The sequence below is a fragment of the Mycteria americana genome, chromosome 1 (assembly GCF_035582795.1).
Source record: "Mycteria americana isolate JAX WOST 10 ecotype Jacksonville Zoo and Gardens chromosome 1, USCA_MyAme_1.0, whole genome shotgun sequence".
Classification (NCBI taxonomy): Eukaryota; Metazoa; Chordata; class Aves; order Ciconiiformes; family Ciconiidae; genus Mycteria; species Mycteria americana.
Genome location: NC_134365.1, coordinates 149,159,291 through 149,177,229, shown reverse-complemented (window position 1 = coordinate 149,177,229; position 17,939 = coordinate 149,159,291). Strand labels below are relative to the sequence as shown.

Sequence of the window (17,939 nt, the reverse complement as noted above, 5' to 3'; positions counted from 1 at the left end):
TAGTACTGACCAGTAAGGAATCGGCTTCTGAGCTGATTGGCAGCTGATTGAGCTGGTTCTGAGCTGATTGACAGATGGCAGAGCCTCCACTGACTTCATTTCATGTTGGATGGCTCCAGAAAAGTAGGAATATAGGCTTAGCTCTATGTTTGTCAAATGTATGCCATATTACTAGGAAGAGGACAATTTGCTGCATTGTTTCCTCATGTAGTGGTGGAAAGAATCAGATGGGGGGAAGTCTGCTGGAGGCTGTATGGAATTCTTAAAAAAATTTGCTTTTGCAGAACCCATTCACTGTGTGAGGATGCGTCTTCAGAACTGCAGAGGGTCATTTCTGTGGAGGGAAGACATCCATCGGAATCCCAGACAAGCTCATTCACAGGCAGGGGAGCAATGGCAAGGTAATGTGCTAACTAATACCATTTCCAGTATTAAGTTTAAATTGTTGAAAGAGACTGATCACAATTTGGAGGCAAAGTAAGAAGAACCATCACTTTCCAAAGAAAATGGATGGAGTCCAGCTGAAGAAAGTCTATAAAAAGTAACAGAAGCTGCTTTTGACCTTGATTCTGAACTCATTGCTTACTCATTGCTAATGAAAACCTTAGAATCCTAGAGATGATGAATGAGCTCACACAAATTAGTCTGAATAAAAAAACCTAAATTATTTTTACATGATCAGATCTGAAAATATATTGAACGCTGAGGAAATGCATGAAGTGAGGCCAGACTGTAAAGTAAATGGATAAGTGTTTGGTTCTGGCTGATAGCTGATGCAATATTTGTTTCCTATCAAATTAGATGTAATGATCTTTCCCTTGTTGGTAGATGGCTCTGGCAAGGGAGGAGACAGGGGCTCTTGTGTTGGGAGTGCAACAGTTTCTCTCAGTTTTTAGCATCCAGTTATGTTTATAATGGATTGGGAGCCTTAGTCAGCAAAATTCAAGTCAACCATTTGCTTAAGTCATTTACTTTACCGGGACTTAGACATAAAACTGAAGTGGAGCTTCAAAAACTTACTGTGTCTGCTTTAAGTATTTCCAGCCGAGACTCCAGAACTCTGTCTTCAGATACCATTGTTATACACAATACAGACCATACTCAATTTAAGGATAGTGTGTTTCAAAGAGCAAAGAAAAAAATTATTATAAAACTATAGTCATTTAAAGAGTGTTGTTTACACTTCAGCCTTTTGGATGGTGTAGAATAAACTTGTATTTCCCTGTTTGGTTGTCAGATAGTGACACCACTGCATGTAGATTACAAAGTCTGCAAGAAGTTGGTTTTAGGCAGAAAACACTTACAGGTGTGTGCTTTGTGTAAACATAAAGCACATGAATATATAAACTCATATTGAGAACTTCCTTTTTAATCTTTGTTTATATTGTTCTTTACCCTTTTTCAGGATAGTTTGAGTTACACATGTGTGTAGCTACAGTTACTTATGCTCTGAATATACAAGGAAGCCTGTGATGAAAACATGAATGCTGAGCAATTTGAATATTATGGTAACATAACATGCCTCTTGAATGCAAATTCTCAAGGACCTAAGACAACAGCATCTGATAGACTTCACTGAGTATCTTACTTCGAGATGTAAAGGATAAGAATGTGAAAATAATATAGCATGGCAGAAATCAGAAAATAAATAGAGAAGCTCTCAGTCTTATTTGGTAAAATCTGTTTGCTGCTTAACTAACAGGTCTCATAAAAATGCTTTATTTTCTAATGTAAGTAAGAACATGCATATTAGTAGTTTTCCATACCACTCCTTAAGTGAAAGCTGAGTTCTGCTCAGGCAAAGAGAAAAGTTCTGTAGCTTAATTTTATGCAGCGTTTTTTGAACAGAGTGAGGAATCTATTAAATAATCTCAGACTTTTATGTGGAGATTTTCTTTTCTTTTGCATTCTTGGTAGGCTTTGGATTCTCTTAATTGTTGGAAGTTGTAGATGATTTACATGATGATATCTTGGTATAGCGCTAAAGAACTAGAAATATCTTTTTCTAATTTCTGATATGTGATATTATTCCTGCCTTTTTTGTCCTTTTTATTGCAGGGTAAGAGAACCTGGGCAAGGTCTATGAGGAAATGTAGTTAGGCCCTTGAGAATTGCAATCAAGAGGCAGATATACTTTACCATAAGATTTAAATTGTTCATATCAACCTCTTTGTGGTTCTGAGCAAATGTAACACTAGCTGATGCAGAGAGAATGTAAAGGGCTTTCCTTGAGTAGCCCAAGGTCTCTGTAAGAAGTTAAGCATTGTTCAGGGTTTCATTATGCTATTTTTGAGGCCAAGTTTAGGAAACCTGAATTAACACCACTTTTGTCCAAACTAGACTGCTGATAGGAAATAATACAATGTATTGTGTGGGTAATAAATATAATCACTTTTCTAGATTTCAGTCTCCATTATTTTCAAATTTTCAAGAAACATGTTTCCTTTTGAACTTTGACAGAAAACATTGTAAGGATTCGTAATGTGAATTAGTGGGTAGAGAAAAAGATATATAATGATACAGTGATAAATTCATTACATTGTCATGATTTTTTTTTATCTCATTTCAGTGCTCTGCTAGAAATTTAGGATGAGAAAATAGTGTTTCCTATGCAGTAGACAGGTTTATATGTGATAGGCAATTAATATGTCTGCAGACAGACCCTTTAAAATTACAGGGAAAGTGGCTGAATTTTTATCATTCCTTATTTCAAAGTCTATCCTCCCTCACCAACTATTCAGCTTTTGTTTCCACTGTGTGTACCAGCCCTTGAGCATGTCATCCTGTGAGTATTTAATATCTCCTAATTCTGTCAGTCCAGGATTCCCCCATTATCACATAATGTCAGAAGTTTGTCAGAAGTCAACTGGCCCACCCCAACCACTTGGTTTGCCCCCACTTGGCAAGAATATTCTTCTGTTGCTCCTGCGGTGCTGGTACAGTGGACTAGGAACTGATATGTGAGATGATACTTACCTGATCCACTGCAAAAGGTGATATATGAAATTGTGGGAAGTGACTGGGTTCACACAGTTAATCCATCAAGTTTAATTTCATGGCAGGTGGAGAAGTGGAGAAAAATCCTCCTGGGCTACTCTTTGTGGGGATGATTTAAGCCATTTGATGTTCTGTCTGGTTCAGTCAATGTTGTATGTCTATTCCATGCAGGCTATCACGATTTGTCATATCTGTGAGGTCATGGGCCACAAGACATTTGCACCATGAAGACCAAAGACCTGATTCTTTCCTAGAACGTATCCGAGGGCCAGAGCTCATAGAGGTGTCCAGTAGGCAAAGTAACATCCGCTCCTTTCTGGGTATCCGTGAGCGGCCTGGGGGAGTAAACAGGTAAGAAGATGTGTTTATACTTTAAAGGAAGACGACTGAGGTTATGGTATTTTCTTGGTAATTAGGATGTAAGTTTTATTTTAAGAAGAGGGTAAGGAGCTTAGCATGGGAGATGAACAGAGTATCTAACGCTGCCCAGGAATCTTCACATAACTGATGTATTATGGCTTTCAGCAGACTTTCTCTTTCCTCCTCAAATGCACTGTGGGAAAGATCTTGAAGTAAAGGATTTTGATCATGCTGCTTCAAGCAGAATGGTTTCTCAGAACTGGAATTTTATCATATGCTACCTGTGCAACTTGATGTTGCTAAACTCCTCTCTATTGAGGATGAATGCAATTTCTGTTTCAAGAATCTAGGATGTTGCTAGTTGTGGCTTTTCAGGACATTAATGTTATACACATTATCTGTCAGTGTTAGGAAACTCCAAACAAGCAGTTCTGCAAAATGTGTCATTGCTTTGTTACACCTACTCAGGAGTTCAGCTGCTAACATTACAGAAGGCTTCTGATGCAGAAATGAGAAAATCCTTCGGCTTCTGACTTAACTTACTAGCACAAACTCTGTCTTTGGTATGGAAGGCAGGTTCAGTCTTATATTAAATTTTTTCTAATAAAACAACAGAGGCTTGCAAGAGAGACATTTATGTGTTTACAGTCTTTTGACTTGATGAATTATTATTACTTTATAAATATATGATACAGTGTTTTAAATTTAACTCCAGCTAAAAGAGGAAAATGAAGTCCCAAGACAAAAGTTGACTTTCTGTTTGGCATTATGCTTTGAAGCATAGACTCCCATATTTTTTTGCATAGTTAAAGATTGGTAAGTGAGCAAGTAATAAGTTTTGTTTCAAAATCTCAGCTAGTAATTCAGATTAAAGCAAGAACCTTTGAAGGGCTGTGCATGATACAGGTTACCTTGATTTGTTGTGGTCCAGCACAGCCTTACTATCTTCACTTGGTCTACTCCTTAGAAATTCAGCTCAAAAGCACATTTTGTTGAATTAGCCAGACTATTGTCTGATTTTTCAGACATCTGGATCAGTAGCAACTGCAGATTTGAAGTAATTAGAGAGGACAACATTGATCCTGGGCCAACCATTGATCCTTATAGCTATGTAAGGCTATTAGAAGTTAATTTGGGAGTATCTGTCCTTGCCTTCTCAGTTTTACACTGTTGCCATGTAACTCCCAGTTGTTCTATTATGAAGGCTTAATTCTGCAGCAGTGGTAGGTATGCTTGTTGCTTAACCTCAAGCCTTGGCACTGCATCTGTGAAGAAGACTTAAAAGGATTGAAGAAATCTTAAAATAGTAGCCAAATGAGTACAAGGCTAAAAATAGTGAGATGCATGTTGCCACACACTAATACGCCTGAGAACAAGCTTCAGACATCAAATGTGGTCACAAATGTGTATGCGAAGCACATGGTAAAAAGAAAACGGTGCCTTGAAATAGTTATTCAAAAGGTCTTATCACTGCAGTCAGAGTTGACCTTCCTAATCTTATCAGTGCATATGTGAGAAGCTAGGAAGTCAGTCCATCATGTCGGTAAACACATGTATGAAATACCAACAGTCTTTACACTCTTTAATGTGTTTTATTTAACTTGCTGCAGTCACTGGCCCTTGGCCAGGTTTAATGTCAACTATAGCAACAACACCAACGAAGAGTAAGTACTGACAATTTCCAAACACCTTTCTACTAGCTCCTTCTCTTTTTCCCTTTTCAGCCTAGTAACATTTGTAGTATAAACTCCTTATCTCTTCCTAAGCCTTTCCTAAGAATATAGTTTAATTATAAAGAAAGATCTACTTTTCTTAGAATGAAAAGCATCCTTCATGCTCCCTGTGAACTTCTTTTTGTCTGAAGTTACCCTTACCTCTCAAGGAGTGAATTTGATTAAGCGTTTAGTCCCTACCTCCTCTAGTTCAGCTGGCTGATTTTACTGCGTTGCGAATTGGTTTATTAATTCTTCAGTTTTTAAATGAGACTCATGTATTAATTTTCTTATAGTGATTTTCCTCTTTTAACATACTAGTCGCTTTTTGCAAATCAAGTGCCCCAAAAATTTCAGATTGCCACATGAGAAGTGGATACTGATCAGGGTACCAAGAAAACACTCATTTGTGCAGTCTAAATGAAAACTAACCATCTTTTTAAAATGTGTGTTTCAGTTCAGCAGATATTGTTGGTGTAGATGTAGAGAGAGTGACAGGCAACATAGTAAGGCTTGCATTGCAACAGAAGCTCTGACAGAAGCTGTCCTTTGGAGTCTATTTTATATATTTCACAAGATATTTTACAGTGCTATACCAAAGAGAAATCTCTTGAAAAGTGAAGAGCTCCTGTAACTTAAAATCACTGAACACCAATGTTTGTTGCATGTCTTAGACCACAGCTATCTGAGGACATATCTGCTCTGTAGTATCCAGCAGCAGATCTGTTCTCATGCATGATGATATTTAATTTTGTTCATTGCTTTCCAGATGAAAACAAAAATTAAAAATAATCAGGACAATTTCTGATTATGTCAGAAATACTTTTAGGAAACTCTTGGGTTTTTTTCCAAATAGTTCCATCACGGGCAAGCTCAAACTACATTTTAAATGATGCTGCAAAACCTTTGTGCACATACCTGAACAAGAGGTCTTCCTGTTCCTGAAGCAACTTTTCAGTTTGGTTTGCATAACTTTTAATAAAAAGGAAAATCAGTGTGCAGTGAACAGTAACAGAAATGTGCAGAATTTTATTTAGACTGGTATAAAAAAGGTGCTGAAAGCCTGGAGCCTAGCCTGCTAGTCAGGGCCCAAAGGACTGATTAGAATGGAAATACTGCTTCCTTACTCTGTTTCTGACAATGACTCATGTACCTTGGGCAAAACTTTCATCCTTCCAATGTTTCATTATTTTTAAATGAAGACAACACCTGTCTGCCTACCTGCCTGACAGTCTGAAACATACTTGATTTGCAAAGTACTTGACAGATGAGAAATGCAAATACTTGACTCATTCAAAGACTATGACAGTATTTTTATAGGGGCTGATGAAGACATTTTCTAAGTCTGAAGATGCGTGCTCCTTTTAATGTGCTGGAAACACAGAATGGATGCCACTGTATTGCTGTGAAAGAGGACAGGCACAAACAACTGTTTTATTAGTTACTGGATTCCAGTTTACTCAGTAGCACTGATAAAGAAAAAAAGATGCAGGTCTTTTTGAAGCTTTGGGTTTTTCATTATGTTAAAGACCTAAGAGTACCTGCCCTTGGGGAACTGTAGGTGATGCTTTCAAGTCTTTGATGATGGCCAGCCTTTTCCTCTGAGTGACTTCCACCCCCAGACTACAAGTAGGTGGGAGTATGATAAGTTGGGAGTTACCACAACAGAGAGATGAACAGAGGCCACAGAAATGGAAGAATCTCACTTACAAAAGATACCTGTAGTTGACAGATGAGTTTGTAGGAGATCTCAGGCCAGAGAAAAAGAAGTATTGGCATTAGATGCTGTGTGAAATAATGGTTTTTTCTCTTTTTCAAAACAAAACATAGGAGGAAGTTGGAATTGTCAAAATATTCCCTCCAAAGTTCACCACCACTGAGACTTTTTGATTGATTCTCTATCTCAACCTACTTTCCCCTGCATAACAACATCCACAAATGTACAGTGGCCCTACCTTTTGAAAATTATGTTACTCATAGTTCTTCCTTTCTGGTAAGAATGCCAGACATTTGAAGTATTGAGGAGCTATGTTAATGCTAACAACAGCAACTGTGAATTGGCCTTTAGATCAGGCACCATGCATAGTAATGTGCAGTGAAATCTGAAATCTGCAGTGAGATAATGAAAATTGACATGTTTTTTAAATAGGAAGGATTTTTGGGGGCGGATTTGAAAGAGAAGCCATAAAAGTCCAGGGAGGTCAGTGGCAGAGAAATAAATACTTGAGCGGCAGTTCCCACTGCTGTGTAGAAATCAGCCTTGGTAAATGTAAAACTGTTTCTTTGAGTTGAGGTGCATGTATAAATAGAAGATCAGTCAACCCAAAGGTTCTTTCCTCCTCCAGTTATGCTCCGTTGCAGTGTATAGTTTTAGAGGTTTCAGTGGTGTTGGTCAGCTTGGTAGGTATTTCCATGGACATGGAGGAGTGTAGGATCAGCATTTTTTAGCAATTGAGTCTGGGCTTTTCCGAATTACACTGTGGTGCTGCATCACTATGGAAATGTCTAAGGGTAAGAATTGGAACAGGTGCTCGTTGCTGATAGGTGAAAGCTACTACTATCTTAAAATTAGTGACTGTTGTCTTCTCCCTTGGAGTGCTTCTTTCTCCCTGTAACAAGCACATTCATAGACAGGACTGCCATTCACAGCACAGACTTTTTCTGATCTGAGTAATATGAGCATGTATTGCTCATATTGAGCTAAGTATACATGAAAAGCACAAGTGAGCTCACTAAACTTTTAACCTGTTGGTTCAAATCCTGTAAGCAGCACTTTTTCAACTGTTATTACATATTCTGTCTTTGCTGTGGGATGTGCTGTCATTGAACTAATTTGTCTTTTGTTGACACCAGTGCAAAGGGAGAATCAGACCCAATCTTGGCAGTTCAGAGAACGTGTAGCTCTCATGGGAGCAGGAGTCCATGGCTTTCATCCAAACCAGACCTCGTGTGGAGAGTTATGTTTATATATGCTTTATCCACATACACTGTCGTGTCAGGAACGTTTAGTCTTTTCTATCTAACCAACAGGGACACTTTCTGCTTCAAGGAATAAAGAAATTTCAAATACAAAACAGAGAGATCTCAGAAGATGGATTTTCTGCTTGTGCAAATGAGTGCAGTTCTTCAGCTTATGTGATTCTTGACCAATGCATGTAGCAAATTTATCTCTAAGATTAAGTATTGACAGAATCTTAGGAAAGACATAAACTTTCTGCAGTTTTGAAGAGGATGCATGGGCCTATCTGCATAAGTTAACCCAGCTCAAGACTCTTCTGGTCAGACAAACCTAAGAACGGGGGAAGTCAGATCCATCTTTATATCTGGCTTATCACATTCTAATGAGCTAAAGGCTGTACATACTTGAACGGTATGAAAATCCGTATCTGGAATTAAATCTTGCAGCTTGGGTCTGTGCTGGATACTATGGAATGGTAGGATACATTTATGTTAAATGGTCCATATTTTACTTTATTGCATGAAAAGCAATTAATAAACATGGGGACAATCATGATTCCATTAAATCTAGGCAAAATTCCCATTGATTTTTAACAAGGATGGAACTTCATGCTTAATGCTCAACCTTTGAATACAGTGGCAATTGAATACAGGCAGAGCAACTTGGGCATGGCTCCTCTGATCACACATAGACACCTGCATCTGAACTAGGCAATCCATTCTTCCTTTACAGTTGATGGAAATCAAAAAATGCTTTTGGGGCACAAGTCATCTTGTAGATATGGACTATGAGATATGGACTGTCTTGTAGATACAGTAGATCTCTGCTGTAGAGGTCTAAAATAGGTTGGCTTAATCAAGTTGACTACAAAGCATTTATAAAATGACTACTATGTAGTTAAATGAGACACACCTGTTTTCTCTACATTTGCTGCTTTTGTGCAAACATTGACTGGGATTCTTCTCCAAGGCAATTGTTGAAGCCAGAGGTAATTAATTAATTATAGCTATGTTGGTTTTAAAGAACTGTGAGAGGAAATTCAGCCTCATTTCATTTAATTACCATTAAAGCTTCAGACAGTCACTGTGAGGTTTTGGATATGCAAAGAATGTTGACAGTTTGTTAAGCCATTTCAAGTTCTATTATCATTTGATAGATTTCTTTTTAAATGTCTGAGTTCTAAAGAATGAAACAAACTGGAAGCATTTAATTAAAATCAGCCTGGTGCACTGATGTCTGAAAAGGTCAAGAAAGCATGGGTGACTAATGCACAGAATCAGCCAGCTGGTTACCTAATGTGATAGTGCGGTGGTGTCAGTTCGAGAGGCCTCAGCCTGTAAACCATTTTTACCAGTTGGATCCCTGTCCTACTCTATCCGGAGTCTAGTCTAGTTTCCTGTACCTCAACATCCACCCTCTCCGTTAACTGCTAGAATATCGGTAATATTGCTAAGCCTTACGTTATGTTGTACAGCAAAAAGGAAGAAAAGAAAGAGGTTAAAGAGGAGAAAAAAGAGGAAAAGAAAGAGGAAAAGAAGGAGGAAAAGAAAGAGGAAAAGAAAGATGACAAAAAAGATGACAAAAAAGATGATAAAAAAAAAGAAGAGTAAGTATAAAGAATGAATGTGTGTTTGTAACACACCTCCTACACTACAAAGCATGGTATGGCATTTCATCATGATACTTCCACTACAATTATTGTTCTGTAGGCTGCAGAATGTTAGCCTGTCAAATCTTTAATACATTTTCCCCTTTGGAAAGGTGCAACTGCTCAACAAACTTGTTGCATCTTTAAGACCTGTGTTTAGACCTGTCTCGAACAGCTTCCTAGGTCAGTAAAAGGGAATTCAGCTACCTCTGGTCACTTTGATTTGCTGTCGAACATCACTTTTTTACTATGAGGGCATTTTAGGATAGCAGCCTGCTTTGCGGATCTGCACAGGCTTTTCATTGTTCCAGAATGTCCATAATGATTCAGAGCAGATGAACCAAAAGTCTGGTTTGGACAAAGAACAAAAATCTTACACGTAGAAAATTACAGATTTACTAATAAGTTTAGTTATTACACTGACTAGCATATTTAATTACTTAATATGGTGCAGTTCATTACTAGTGATCATTAAAGTTTGCTTCTGCTGATTAGGAGATGCTGTATTTCTGCAACAAAACGAGATCATTTGAATGCTTTCGATGGACATGGATCCTGCTCTTGTTTTGTTCCCCCAAAGCTGACCCAAACATAGTACAATTTAGTATTACCAGTCATTAAAAATAACAATGATAGCAGATAAAAAGAGAATGCATTTGAGTGGACTTCACAGTTAAGGAGTATGTTAGAGTTATGCAAGTTTATATGTATGTATGTATATGGTGGCATATGCTATGTAGGCATGGGGACATGTAGTTAGGAATTGCTCCCAAATGGAATCTGCTTGATCTCAAGATCTTTACTTTCTTAACCAAAGCTTTGTTTTATTAGAAAGCCTTTGTTCTAAGGATTCTCTTTTGGCTTCAATTACTATGTAGTGAGAGCCAGAGCTCTGCAGTAGCCTAAAGTGTTTTAAAACATTTCAGCAAAGAACATAGATGTTTTAAGGTCTAGAAGGGAGTGTACTGTGTCATATGAAGACCATATTTCATGGTCACCAGTTTTGAGGTGGTGACTAGGTTTTTAGAAGAAATGGCACAAAACCTGTTGTGAAGACGGCAAAGTAAATACTTTTTAGATTAAAGCTGCTTCCTTTACTAACATTATCATCTGGACATTCAGCTGATGGCAGGGATAATGCCAGAAATACACACAACTATGAAATAGATTATCATTACATTTTAATATATTTACATTCTTGGAGATTAGAAGTCACACAAATACATATCCAAGCATTGCCCGGCCACATATTCCCCACACTATTATACAGTTCACGGATCACACTATCACATGTTACTGTTGGAATAACTTCTGCAGCTGTGGACCTCACAATCCACTAATACATGTTTCCTCTGATTACATATAACATGCCTAATTGCTGTCTATTCCGTATCAACCTTTCTCGTGCTGGGGAAGGGCACTTCTGAGCATACTCTACATGTGCCATTAGCCATGCTGTTCTTTAAATCTTCTTTAAATTCCAGGCCTGTATGCTTTATTTAGCATCTCTCATTGTTGTGAGGCCTAGGGAGCCAGGACTGTGAATGTGTGAAATTTGCTTTTACATAATAATACATGTTTTAGTTCTAGGCATGCACTTTATGTGTGTATGCACACACAGACTCTTACTTGTGTAAACATGTATTTGAATACATATGTGTTTTACTTGTTTAAATGTGTGCTCATACAGTCATTTTCATTACAGGATTTGCCAAAACCATAAAAATTAATCTGGAAAGGAAGGCTCTTTCTCTAGCAATGGACCATAGCCTTCTAGCTGGAATGATAATAACAAACATGTAACGTTTTACTTTTTTTCAGTGGGGGTCATGTGCAGAAAGGCTGTGGTTTTCAGCCTGGGCAATGTGCATGTCTGTGTTTTTCTTTCCACTGTTACTTACTTTTTCTAAAGTTGGGTCAAGCAAATAGAGCATGTCAGATGGCATAAAGCTAATATGTGGCATCTCATCTGGTGCTGCCTGCGTGGATACTTTCTCTTCTTAGGCCGCTGTGAGTTCATCATGAGATGAGCAGCCTCCTGAAGAGAAGATCCAGCAGGTCACTGCATTACATTTCCAGTGTAAACCTGCACATTTTACTTTCCAGGAAGAAAAAAGAGATCTTTGTGATAGATCCTTCAAGCAATATTTATTACAACTGGCTGACCATAATTGCAGCACCCGTGTTCTATAACTGGTGTATGCTAGTGTGCAGGTATGGATTTAAGTTAATAATACTTTTAGGTTTCAAATTTAGTGTCTCGTATTTTGTTTCCTGTGTAATTATCTCTCTACGATGTTTTTTGGGTGGCTTACCTAGAAGACTTACCATTCATATACCCTTAGGGATATACATACCACTGGGAATAGATGGCCAATGTGTCTTTTTATCTTTTTGTCTAAAAACAATTTGTTGTAACTTGCGATGAGCGTCCTCATGAGCGCTGGCTGTGGCCTTTGTGTGCCACCTACTGGCTAGCTGCAGAGATGTGCCTTGGCCACTGTAGGCTCAGGAACCACTGCTAGAGATAGGTCTTCAATCACCCAGTAGAGAACAGAAGGGAGGGGTGTGGGCAGTGTTGGGTCATCTTAAATTAATATCATGCATCTATAGATGCTTGAAGGGCAGGAGGATTTTAATCGAGTATTTATTTTCCCTCCTAAAATGTGGACATCAGTTTGAGTCAAAGTAACGGAGTGCTGTGGAAATGGTTCCCTTAGGCTGGGTCAGATAGCAGGGAGACATGAGGCTGGCTTGCCACTCAGAAACAAATCTTTTATTTGGGAATTATCTTAATGGATATGTATAACCCATGAAATCTGACGCATGTTTAATTGTAGGGATATGTGTATTCATAAGTGCACTTGTGTGGCACATACGTGTTTGAGTTTTGCTCCTGGCCTAAACACCTTTGAATTCTGAAAGATCCTAGTGTCTGTTTAGACATAGCTCTAGTGTGCGCATGTCTAGGCATAGAGATATGCTGCTCTCAATTTTTCAGTGCCAGTAACGTACACTAACATGCTGCTAGGACACACATTGCAAGTACTTTGCTTACGCAGTTGGTGTAATTTTTTTTTTTTTTTGTATCTTTGTTTCTTTAGAGCCTGCTTTGATGAGCTACAGTTTGACCATATTAAGTTATGGCTGTTCTTGGATTATGGCTCTGATATCATCTATGCTCTTGACATGTTTGTCAGATTCAGGACAGGTGAGTCTTTCTGGGGTTTTACAGTGTTTTCAGATACAGCATGAATATAAAGGCTGGAAACAGAAATTCCCCTGTGGGGTCTGACCAGTGTAGTATCCCGTCTCCAGCAGAAGCCAACAATGGAGGCTTTGGGAAGATGAAGTGTCTGACCAGCTTGGATTGTTTTAAGGCTGGACATCCCAACACCTGCACTTCACTTGTCTCTAAATTCAGTTCTATCAGTGCTTAATAGGCATGCCAGGCGCTGACTGAATAGCCACCGTAACAGGCTATGTGGAGAAGGGTGAATGAGGCACTTTGCATGTCATGATCGCTCTATGCATGATATATTGCTTGTGCTCATTAGAGTGGGCAAGAAACCAACTGCACCCCACAAGTGCTGCTTTCTTAGCCAAGTTGTGCAGCATCCTGCTCAGAAGTGATTATTGAGTTGGCCAAGCGCAAGACCTGGCACCCACCTCAGCCTCCAGCCTGCAGTCTTCTGCCTGGAACCGGCAGTGCTGCCCCTCTGCCACCAGCTGTACCTCCTGCAGCATTTCCGAGGTCCTGGCTGGGTGTCCCACTGCCTGGTGGTGGTGTAGGGTTAACCCAGGAGGGTGGTAGTATGGGATTAACCCAGGCACCTCTGTTTAGGTCCTGCCTTCCTGAAGGAGGTGTGAACCTAAAGGATATATGAGGACCATGCCATGTCATGCGTGAACTGGTTCTCTTCAGCTTCCCATCCCTGTTTCTGTAGTCCAGACAGGCTGAGAAAGCCTCATGTTTGAGCATGCCCAGCTGATACAGATTCTAGCCTTAAAGGGATATCTGTTTTAAACTAAACAAGGTCATAATATAGGCCTAAGCAATGACATACAGTGATCCATACCATTAAATTGCTAGAATAGTCCTTGATGTACTTTGATGCATGCACTTTGGTCTATGCCAGCTAGCACTCTCTCAAGCATTGTCTGGGCACAGCTGGGAGGACAGCAGAGGTTGGGTGTTGATCATGGTGTCATTTTTGGAGGGGGCTGGGAGAACTTACATGTGAATAGAAGCTGTCATGGTAGCTCATCTCAGGGCCAGAAAACATTTCCTCGCTTGTTCTATTACTGGTATGGACACAGCCCCAAAATGTCCCTTGAAAGGGTCCAAAACTGCACTGATCATTATAAAAATGAGAGTTCTTTTAAATCTTTGATTTTTACATGGTCTTCTTTTTTTTTAAAATCATGCTGACAGCTTGACATTAATTATGGGTTGTGACAAGTTGTAAACATAATTACAAGACAGAGGCTAAAAATGCTGTCGCTTTGGGAAGCACACAACTCACAGCAAGCCAAATTCTTAAACTTAGCAAGTACTTTGTTCAACAGGAAAGTCTATTTCAGATAGCAGCCTAAATCACAAGACTGACTTTTTTTTGGGGGGGGGGGGGGGGGCATCCTTCATCTCCTTTGTGTAGTTAAAAAGTCAACCATGCCCACTAAATTTCTCTTCTGCAGTTACATCTGTTATAGTAATGGGAAAGAACTGAGCGGAAATTTGGCATGTACAGGCAATGCAAGTTATAAACTTCCCTGATAATGATTGTACAGCTGTTAAAGCATGGTTAGAAGGCTGGCTTTGCAGGCCTGGATTGGAACTGCAGAATTGCCACAGAGATCTGAATGCTTCAGTGCAGGTGTCTGCTGCGGTTTCAGGTATTCAAATATGGGAGTCACATCTTTTAGGTGTTGAAATCTTTGCCAACTCACTTAACAACCCTTCCTGGCTCCGCTAGTGCCTGCTGCCTTCTGTAAGTCTGCAAGGTCCATCTGCCCTGGAGACAAAGGTCCTGGAAGCCTTTGGGAAAGAGTGTGGTCCTCCACTGTCTAAGGGCAGGGACTGGCTTCCAACTGGGATCTAGGTAGCCCCACAGCTACCATGATCCATGGCAACTGCTCTGTGGCGCACTACTGTCTAGCCGCAGGGCCTGTTTCACTGTATTTCACCTGTTTAGTGACTGTGTACTGTGAAGCAGAAAAGATTCATGTCTCTCAGCAGTTGGTCATGTTTAGCATACGCCGTGTTTTGATGCTTTCAAAATATTTTACTATAGGAATCCAGCTCTGTGAGGGGACAAAAAAGAGCTGAGGGGCTTTTATCTCCCTTCAGCAGGAAGGTGTTTTCAAAGTTATTTTTAATAATTGTGAGTCAGAAATTCATCTGCCTGGCCAACTTTTCTGTTTAGTTGCGTAACTCTCTTAATAAGGGCATATTTGACTAGCTCTTTCAGCAGTTTCCTGGGAGGTAACACATTCATGGCACAGGAACGACTTCCGTTTGTAGTCACCATCAGTTTGCTGATACCGGAAGATACATACATACATATACATGAGGCAGCTGTACAGATCCGCATGCATTCCAGAAATACAGCCATGCTGTATAGGGCAGAAAGAAATGCAGCTTGGTCTTCCTCAGCAGATGCTTCCCTGAGAAAGCTGCTGCTTGTAAATTGCTAAGGGATTAGCAAAATGTGATAATCCCTGATACACAGGGAATGTTTTGTTTTCCTCTCAGTGGACATTTCCTCCTGACTGGCCTAGTGGGCAGACAGTTGGACATCTCCACTTGCAATTGCAGCAAGTATTTTGCAGTGCATAGGCTGTTCCCTCTGGAATGTTTTCAATGCCTTGAGCTTTCAGAGGTACAAAACAGCACTGCAGCTGTACTGCTCAGGCAGCCTTTCTATGAGAACTCTTACACAGATGCAGTTTGTTTTAAGGTCTCTTACCACAGTTTATGTCTTCTAGTAATTCCTACAATATAATACTTTCCAAAGTCTTTTGAATTAAGAGATTCCAATGTACAAAATCCTGCTTAGTAGCTCTCTCACTAGAAACACAAAAAATGTGTAAACCATTATCCCCAAATGAAAAGGAGAATCCTGTCACTTTTAACATCTTTTTAACAAGAGACAAAGCATGGCTCAGGGGGGGAAAAATGGATTTTGTTATCTCAAGGGTATTTATATTGTTCTGAGAAAAACCCCAATGCATTACATGTACTTATTCTTGGTATTTATTTGAAAATATTCCACTCTGATTTTATACACAATTACTTAACACTTGCTTAACCTAAGTTATGACTCATGCCAGTGATTCATGACAAATGAGACATTCGAAGCTCCCCTTTCTTTTTGCAAAGATACCTAAAAGACAAAGATACAGCTGTCCCAGAAGAGAGTGGAAAACTGGGGGGCACTGTGGTAATAATAGAGTCATTGCTCTACATCATTATATATCAGCTTTGAAACTTCATTGAAATATTTAAATTTGCAATTAAATATTTTTCATTAAGTGTATCAATGACATTAAGTGTATCAATGTATGCATAACAGTACAAGTTTTAATGTTCTTAGGTATCTGAAATGTAAGTCACTCAGTACTGTTGATGGTAATTGTGAACTGCGCTTTTATTCTAACAAGTAAAATTTGTATTTTTATTCTTTGAAGGCTTCCTTGAACAAGGCTTGCTAGTTCAGGATGAAAAGAAATTACGAGATCATTATACCAAAACTATGCAGTTCAAACTGGATGTGCTGTCTCTTCTGCCAACAGACCTGGCATATTTGAAGCTTGGTTTGAACTACCCTGAACTGCGATTTAACCGCTTGCTGAGGATTTCTCGGCTTTTTGAGTTTTTTGACCGTACAGAAACCAGGACAAATTATCCAAACATGTTTCGTATTGGAAATCTTGTCTTATACATTCTTATCATCATCCACTGGAACGCGTGTATATACTTTGCAATTTCGAAGCTCATCGGATTTGGAACTGACACTTGGGTCTACCCCAACGTGTCCATTCCAGAGTACGGGCGCCTGTCTAGAAAGTATATTTACAGTCTGTATTGGTCAACGCTCACGCTGACAACCATTGGAGAAACACCTCCCCCAGTGAAAGATGAAGAGTATCTCTTTGTGGTCATTGACTTCCTGGTGGGTGTGCTGATCTTCGCTACCATTGTCGGTAACGTGGGCTCCATGATTTCCAACATGAATGCCTCCAGGGCAGAGTTCCAGGCCAAGGTCGATTCCATTAAACAGTACATGCATTTCCGAAAAGTGACTAAGGATTTGGAAGCCAGGGTTATTAAGTGGTTTGATTACCTCTGGACCAACAAGAAAACAGTGGATGAGAAGGAAGTTCTCAAAAATCTGCCTGACAAGTTGAAGGCTGAAATTGCCATCAATGTCCATTTGGACACACTGAAGAAAGTGCGTATATTCCAGGATTGTGAAGCTGGACTTCTCATTGAGCTGGTACTGAAACTGAAACCTACGGTCTTCAGTCCTGGGGACTACATTTGCAAAAAGGGAGATATTGGGAGAGAAATGTACATTATTAAAGAGGGAAAATTGGCTGTGGTGGCAGATGATGGCATAACCCAATTTGTAGTCCTAAGCGATGGCAGCTACTTTGGTGAAATCAGCATCCTAAACATCAAAGGTAGCAAATCTGGCAACAGGAGGACAGCCAACATAAGGAGTATTGGTTATTCTGATCTGTTCTGCTTGTCTAAAGATGATTTAATGGAAGCCCTCACAGAATATCCAGAAGCCAAAAAGGCTCTGGAAGAGAAAGGGCGACAGATTCTGATGAAAGACAATTTAATAGATGAGGAAGCAGCAAAAGCAGGAGCTGACCCGAAAGACTTGGAAGAAAAAGTAGAAAGACTTGAAACAGCTCTGGATACGCTGCAGACTAGGTTTGCTAGGCTCTTGGCAGAATACACCTCGTCTCAACAAAAGGTGAAGCAGAGACTTGCCAGAGTAGAAACCCGAGTGAAAAAATATGGTAGTGGCACCTTATCAGTGGGAGAAGCAGAGGCTGAAAAACCTGAGGAGGAGAAAAAGCAGTAATGAAGTGTTTATATTTCCTCATTTACTGGAGAAGGTTGAAGCATATGAGAGCCATAAATGTATGTAAATACATATGTGCATACATAGACATTATTATTTTTATATGAACTCAAGAGAATGGTTTTTAGCATTTTTAACTGAAGCAGTATTTTCGTGTAAATAGA

At 39.4% G+C, this 17,939-nt stretch overlaps 1 protein-coding gene across 1 annotated transcript in view; it reads left to right on the top strand.

The window, feature by feature from the left end:
• CNGA3 (cyclic nucleotide gated channel subunit alpha 3) overlaps nt 1-17,939 on the top strand; it is a 33,143-nt gene extending 15,204 nt beyond the window's left edge. The window contains exons 3-7 of the mRNA XM_075523673.1: nt 285-401; nt 3,169-3,348; nt 11,783-11,890; nt 12,781-12,887; nt 16,367-17,939. Coding sequence (XP_075379788.1) covers nt 285-401; nt 3,169-3,348; nt 11,783-11,890; nt 12,781-12,887; nt 16,367-17,775 — 1,921 coding nt within the window. The 3' untranslated portion in view covers nt 17,776-17,939. The remainder of the gene's footprint in view (nt 1-284; nt 402-3,168; nt 3,349-11,782; nt 11,891-12,780; nt 12,888-16,366) is intronic.